Raw genomic sequence first — 7,900 nt, 5'->3', positions numbered from 1 at the left:
ACCCCAAACCCCAAACCAGTAAGAACCAGTAAGACCCAGCCCAAACCAGTAAGCACCAGTAAGCACCAGTAAGAACCAGTAAGCAGCGTACCGGCAGCTGGCAGCGGGGGCAGCAGCACTGGCGGCACTGGGGGCACTGCGCCGGGCCCCGCTCCGCCTCGAAGATGAACCCGAACGAGCACTGCGGACAAACTGGGACTGACTGGTGTGGACTGGGACACACCAGTACAGACCAGTATGAACCAGTATGAACCGGTATGAACCAGTATGAACCAGTATGAACCAGTATGAACCAGTACAAACCAGTATACACCAGTACAAACCTGAACAAACCCGTATAAACCAGTATAAACCAGTATAAACCAGTATAAACCACAACAAACCAGTACAAACCAGTATAAACCAGTAACCCCAAAACCCCTCCCAGTATAAACCAGTAAGGCTAAATCCCCTCCCAGTTCATCCCAGTATAAACCAGTAAGGGAAAAAAGCAAAACCAGTATAAACCAGTAAGGCCAAAATCCCTTCCCAGTTCATCCCAGTTCCCTCCCAGTTCATCCCAGTATAAACCCGTAAGCCCCCAGTAACCTCAGAGCCCAAACCAGTATAAACCAGTATAAACCAGTATAAACCAGTAACCCCAAATCCCCTCCAAAATCCGTCCCAGTTCATCCCAGTATAAACCAGTAACCAAACCAGTACAAACCAGTAAAAACCAGTTACCCAAAATGTTTTTTTCCCGTTTTACCCCTTTTCCCTCCCATTTTTAACCCTTTAACTCCCTCCCAGTCCCTCCAAATCCCCCCAAATTTCACCCCAGTGACCCCCAGCCTCTCCCAATGCCCTCCCAGTACAAACCAGTACAAACCAGTATCAAACCAGTATAAACCAGTTACCCAAACTGTGTTTTTTTCCCCTTTTTCCCCTTTTTCCTCCCATTTTTAACCCTTTAACTCCCTTTTTACCCCTCTAACTCCCTCCAAATCCCCCCAAACTTCACCCCAGTGACCCCCAGCCCCCTCCCGACGCCCTCCCAGTATAAACCAGTATAAACCAGTACCGCGGGCTCCAGCGTGGACCAGTACCAGAGGCGCTGGGCGTCGTCGCGCAGGTCGGGCCGGCCGCAGCTGGGGCAGCCCAGGGCGCCCACGCCCCTCTCCCGCAGCCCCACCGTGAAGTGCAGCCGGAAGCACTCGGGGCACAGCGGGCACGAGCAGCCCGGCAGCCACTGCATCTGCACCAGTACGAACCAGTAAGGACCAGTATGGAACTGGTTTCGTCCCAGTTTGGTCCCAGTTCCACTGGGGTCCCCATTTTCCCACATTTTTAACCCTTTACCCCCCTCCCAGCCCCTCCCAGTTTCTCCCAGCTCACCCCAATCCCCTCCCAGTCCGAACAGTCCAAACCAGTCCAAACCAGTCCAAACCAGTCCCTCCCAATCCATCCCAGTCCCAAACCAGTCCAAACCAGTCCAAACCAGTCCAAACCAGCCCAAACCAGTCCAAACCAGTATAAACCAGTCCAAAGCACTCCAAACCAGTTCATCCCAGTCCATCCCAGTCCCAAACCAGTCCGAACCCCTCCAAACCAGTCCCAAACCAGTCCAAACCAGTCCCTCCCAATCCATCCCAGCCCCAAACCAGTCCAAACCAGTCCAAAACCGGTCCAAACCAGTCCGAACCACTCCAAACCAGTATAAACCAGTCCAAACCAGTCCAACCCAGCAAAAACCAGTTCATCCCAGTCCAAACCAGTCTAAACCAGTCCCTCCCAATCCATCCCAGTCCAAACCAGTATAAACCAGTACAAACCAGTCCCTCCCAATCCATCCCAGTCCAAACCAGTATAAACCAGTACAAACCAGTAACCCCAAATCCCCATTCCCCCCATTTTTAACCCTTTAACTCCCTCCCAGCACCTCCAAACCCCCTCCCAGTCCCTCCCAGTCCCCTCCCAGTCCGTACCACTCCAAACCAGCCCAACCCAGTATAAACCAGTCCAACCCAGTCCAAACCAGTACGACCCAGTACTCACGCGCTGCCGGGGCAGCCCCCAGCCGCAGACGGCGCACTCGCAGCGCAGGCGCCTGCGCAGGGCAGCCCTGTCCGGGCAGGACCCCACGGCCTCCACCAGTTCCACCAGTAAGGGCTCCGAACTGGGAGCCTGCAGGCGGCCCAGGGCCAGCTCCCGGCCCAGCGTGGCCACCAGCAGCGCCCGGCCCCAGCTGGCCACCGGCAACGTGGCCAGGATCTGACGGACGAGGGCCTGCGGGGGAGAAACCAGTACAAACCAGTATAAACCAGTATAAACCAGTACAACCCAGTATGGGCCAGTAACAAAAAAATCGAAACCGGTAAGGAAAAAGACAAAACCAGTATGGACCAGTAAGCCCAAATTCAATCCCAGTAAGACCAAATTCAATCCCAGTAACTCCCAGTAACCCCAGAACCGAAACCAGTATAAACCAGTAAAAACCAGTAACAAAAGAACCGAAACCAGTAACGAAAAAACCAAAACCAGTAAGGAAAAAGACAAAACCAGTATGGACCAGTAAGAACCAGTAAGCCCAAGTCCACTCCCAGTTCAGCCCAGTAAGCCCAGACCCCAAACCAGTACAAACCAGTACAAACCAGTATAAACCAGTAACAAAAAAATTGAAGCCAGTAACAAAAAAACCAAAACCAGTAAGGAAAAACACAAAACCAGTATGGACCAGTAAGAACCAGTAAGCCCAAGTCCACTCCCAGTTCAGCCCAGTTCATCCTAGACCCCATACCAGTATAAACCAGTAAAAACCAGTAAAAACCAGTAAAAACCAATAACAAATAAACCAAAACCAGTAAGGAAAAACACAAAACCAGTATGGACCAGTAAGAACCAGTAAGCCCAAGTCCACTCCCAGTTCAGCCCAGTTCATCCTAGACCCCATACCAGTATAAACCAGTAAAAACCAGTAAAAACCAGTAAAAACCAGTAAAAACCAGTAAAAACCAGTAAAAACCAATAACAAATAAACCAAACCAATAACAAATAAACCAAAACCAGTAAGGAAAAACACAAAACCAGTATGGACCAGTAAGCCCAAATTCAATCCCAGTAAGCCCAAGTTCACTCCCAGTTCAGCCCAGTAACCCCAGACCCCAAACCAGTATAAACCAGTAACAAAAAAACCAAAACCAGTAAGGAAAAAGACAAAACCAGTATGGACCAGTAAGACCAAAATCAATCCCAGTAAGCCCAAATCCACTCCCAGTTCAGCCCAGTTCATCCTAGACCCCAAACCAGTATAAACCAGTACAAACCAGTATAAACCAGTATGGGCCAGTAACAAAAAAATTGAAACCAGTAAGGAAAAAGACAAAACCAGTATGGACCAGTAAGAACCAGTTCACTCCCAGTAACCCCTAATCCACTCCCAGTTCAGCCCAGTAACTCCAGACCCCAAACCAGTATAAACCAGTATAAACCAGTATGGATCAGTAACAAAAAAGTCAAAACCAGTAAGGAAAAACACAAAACCAGTATGGGCCAGTAAGCCCAAATTCAATCCCAGTAACTCCCAGTTCATCCCAGTTCCCTCCCAGTCCATCCCAGTACAAACCAGTAACCCCTGAACCAAATCCCAGTTCATCCCAGTAACCCCAAACCCCCTCCCAGTACAAACCAGTACAAACCAGTAACCCCTAAAACCCCTCCCAGTCCATTCCAGTAACCCTGAACTCCCTCCCAGTACAAACCAGTATAAACCAGTAACCCCTGAACCTCGTCCCAGTATAAACCAGTAACTCCAAACCCTCTCCCAGTCCCTCCCAGTATAAACCAGTAACCCCCAAACCCCCTCCCAGTCCAAACCAGTCCCCCCCAGTTCATCCCAGTTTGCTCCCAGTCCCTCCCAGTCCCCCCCAGTCCCTCCCAGTTCCATCCCAGTCCATCCCAGTCCCACCAGTATGGACCACTATAAACTGGTTTGGCCCAGTATAAACCAGTGCAAACCAGTATAAACCAGTAAAATGCACCAAAATCCATGTTTTTACACCAAAATTTCCTTAATTTGCATATATTTGGACCAGTACAAACCAGTTTGGACCAGTATGGACCAGTCCAGATAGACGTGGATGGGTTTGGACCAGTACAAACCAGTATAAACCAGTAAAAACCAGGAAAAATCACATTTTTAGACCAAAATTTACATATTTTGGGTCAGTTTGAACCGGTATGGACCAGTACAGACCAGTATGGACCAGTATAAACCAGTATGGACCAGTATGGACCAGTACAGACTGGTTTGAACCAGTACAAACCAGTATAAATCAGTAAAATACACCAAAATCCCCATTTTTTGCACCAAAATTTATCTAGCTTAGACCAGTTCAGACCAGTACAAACCAGTACAAACCAGTTCGGACCAGTACAAACCAGTACGGACCAGTACAGAATGCTTTGGACAAGTATAAACCAGTATAAACCAGTAAAAAACCACCAAAATCACCAAATTCCGCCATTTTGGACCAAATTTCTGCCATTTTTGACCCAATTTCTGCCATTTTAGACAAAAAAATTAAGCCCCACCCCCAAATTCCGCCATTTTGGACCCAAATTTTAAGCCCCGCCCCAATCCCCACCCAGCCCCCAAGCCCCGCCCCCGCTCACCTGCTGCTTCCTCCGACCAATCAGAGCGCGGCGGGCGCGGTCGAGCTGCCCCTCCCCCTCCAGCCACGCCCAGGCGGCTTCGGCCAATGAGAACGGCCCCAGGGAGGCCCCGCCCTCCTTCTCCTCGGGCTCCGCCCCCTGGAGGGCCTTGAGGACCCCTCCGAGGCGGCTCCGGAAGTGCCGGATTTGGGATTCGGGGCTGGGGGCGAGGCCGGAAGGTTCCGGAAGCTGGGAAAAGGGGGCGGGGCCAAGGGATTCCGGGGGGAGGCCCTGGGATTCGGCGGCCTGGGGGAGGGGAGAGAAAATTCTGGAAAAATCCTAAAATTGGGCAAAATTTTCACGAAAATTCACAAATTTATCAAAATATTTTCATTACAAATCCTAAATTTGAGAAAATTTTCAAAAAATATCCAAAACCCACAAAAATTTCTATCAAAAATTTCTTAAATTTCCCAAAGTGTTTCTCGAAATCTCCAAATCACAAAAGGTTAAATAAAAATATTAAAATTATAAAAACTTCTAATAAAAACTCAAAATTCAGTCAAGATTCCCTGAAATTTGCAAAATTTTAGTAAAAATTCTAAAATTTGCTGAAGTTTTGGATAAAAATCACAAATTCATTCCATTTTTTTCACAAAATTGTCCAAATTTATAGAAATTTCTATAAAACTTTCCCAAAAATTTAGGAAAAATCCCAAAATTTATCAGATTTTCTTAAAAAAAATTCTCCAAATTCAAGAAAATTTCCCTTAAAAAAACTCTCAAATCCCTCCCAAAAAATTCCCCAAAATCCCAAAAAATTCTCCTGAAAATTTCCTCAGATCCCTCCCAAAATTCCCCTAAAATATTTATTTAATTTCCCAAAAATTCCCACAATTTTTTCTCCAAAATCTTCTCAAATCTCCCCCAAAAATTCCTAAAAACATTTCCCAAATTCTCCCCCAAAATTTCCTGAGATCCCACCCAAACTTCCGCAAAGATTCCCAAAAAATTCCAAAAAAACCCCAAATTTCCTCTAAAATTCCCTCCAATTCCTCTCAAAACTCCCAAAAATTCCATCAAAATCCCAAAGCTTTTTCAAATTTCCAAAATTTTTCCCGAAATTCACAAAATTTCCCCAAAATTTTCCCGAAATCCCCCAAATTTCCCCCAAAACTCCTCCTCACCCTCACGAGCTCCACCAGGCGGCGCCCGTCCTCCAGCAGCTTCCTCTGCCGCAAAGCATCACGGGAAGGGGCGGGGCCACCCCCGGAAGTGACCTCAGCACAACCGGAAGTGGAATTCCCCACCCCCGCAGTGGGATTGTCAACACCGGAAGTGTCATGGCCGACACCGGAAGTGTCATGGCCGACACCGGAAGTGTCATGGCCGACACCGGAAGTGGCCTTCCCAATACCGGAAGTGTCTTTAGCAACATCAGAGGAGGGTTTTTCAACACCGGAAGTGGTGTTTGCAACACCGGAAGTTACATCAGCAGACCCGGAAGTCGCTTTCCCAGCACCAGAAGAGGCAGGGGCAGACCCGGAAGTTGATTTGTCTGCACCGGAAGTTGTTGTAGTCGCACCGGAAGAGGCGGATCCATAACCGGAAGTGGTCATCCCGAACCCGGAAGTGGCAGAAACACCACTGGGGGTGGGAGTGGAGGCTCCGGAAGTGACGTCATCAAAGGAGGCGTGGTCAGCGCCGCACATTTCGCAGGTGGGGGCGTGGCCTCGGTTCAGGAAGGTGCAGCGGGGGCAGGGCCACACCTGGGCGGGGGCGGGGCTTGGCTGGGACACAAAAATTGACAATTTTTAACCAAAATCCCAATTTTTTACCCCAAAAATTTCCTTTTTTCCCCCAAAATTCATTTTTTAAAATCACAAAATCCAATTTTTTTCCTAAAGCTTTATTTTGAACACCGAGAATTACCCGGAAGTCGCTTTCCCAGCACCAGAAGAGGCAGGGGCAGACCCGGAAGTTGATTTGTCTGCACCGGAAGTTGTTGTAGTCGCACCGGAAGAGGCGGATCCATAACCGGAAGTGGTCATCCCGAACCCGGAAGTGGCAGAAACAACACTGGGGGTGGGAGTGGAGGCTCCGGAAGTGACGTCATCAAAGGAGGCGTGGTCAGCGCCGCACATTTCGCAGGTGGGGGCGTGGCCTCGGTTCAGGAAGGTGCAGCGGGGGCAGGGCCACACCTGGGCGGGGGCGGGGCTTGGCTGGGACACAAAAATTGACAATTTTTAACCAAAATCCCAATTTTTTAACCCAAAAATTTCTTTTTTTCCCCCAAAATTCATTTTTCAAAATCACAAAATCCGAATTTTTTCCTAAAACTTTATTTTGAACACCGAGAATTCCCAATTGTTTCCCAAAATTCCCTTTTTTCACCCCAAATTTCTCTTTTATCCCCCAATACTTTCCATTTTCTCCCTACAAATTTCAATTTTTTTCACCAAATTCCCTTCTTTTCACCTCAAAAATTTCCTCCAAAAATCTGATTTTTCCCTCATAATTCTCTTTCATTCCCACAAAAAAAATTCAATTTTTTGGGTAATAAATCCATTTTTTCTCCAATTTTCCCATTTTTCCCCTAATAAATCCACATTTTCCTTCCAAAATTCAATTTTTTTCGTAATAAATCCATTTTTTCTCCAATTTTCCCATTTTTCCCCTAATAAATCCACATTTTCCTTCCAAAATTCAATTTTTTCTCTAAAAAACCCCTTTTTTTCCCCCCCAAAAAATAATGATTTTTTCCTCAAAAAAATCCTAATATTTCCCCAAAATTCCCAATTTTTACCTCAAAAAAATTCCAAATTTTTTTCCAAAAATTTCCAACTTTTTTCCTCAAATTCTTTTTTTCTTTCTTCTAAAATTCCAGTATTTTCTCCTTTTAAAAAATGCAAATATTTTCACCTGAAATTCCCTTTTTCCCCCAAAAAAATTTCTTATTTTTGCTTAGAAAACTCCAATCCTTCCTTAAAACTTCAATTTTTTTTCCGTTTTAAACTAATTTTCTTGAGTTAAAAAATCCAAATTATGTTCTATAAAATTCCAAATTTTTTCCCCTAAAAAAATTCCATTTTTTTCTAAAAAATTCCGAATTTTTTCCTCTAAAAATTCCAAATTTTTTTCCAAAAATTTCCAACTTTTTTTCCTCGAATTTTTTTTTACTTCTTCCAAAATTCCAATATTTTCTCCTTTTAAAAAATGCCAATATTTTCCCCTCAAATTCCCTTTTTCCCCAAAAAATCCTTATTTTTAC

General features: G+C 46.0%; 1 protein-coding gene across 1 annotated transcript; it reads right to left on the bottom strand.

Annotated features, from left to right (window-relative positions):
• Positions 1–91: 91 nt before the first annotated feature.
• On the bottom strand, positions 92–6,418 carry RNF31 (ring finger protein 31; the record flags this gene model as incomplete). The annotated part of the gene is made up of 5 exons (XM_039698694.1): positions 5,817–6,418; positions 4,651–4,935; positions 2,035–2,265; positions 1,061–1,234; positions 92–181 (listed from the first exon to the last, which is right to left on the bottom strand). Coding segments are annotated over exons 1-5 (1,305 nt in total), but the record flags the coding sequence as incomplete, so codon positions are not given.
• Positions 6,419–7,900: the final 1,482 nt, after the last annotated feature.

This window comes from Passer montanus, unplaced genomic scaffold (assembly GCF_014805655.1).
Source record: "Passer montanus isolate IOZ18808 unplaced genomic scaffold, ASM1480565v1 scaffold1285, whole genome shotgun sequence".
Classification (NCBI taxonomy): domain Eukaryota; kingdom Metazoa; phylum Chordata; class Aves; order Passeriformes; family Passeridae; genus Passer; species Passer montanus.
The sequence above is the reverse complement of the archived record's forward strand: the minus strand, read 5'-3'. Positions and strand labels throughout refer to the sequence as shown.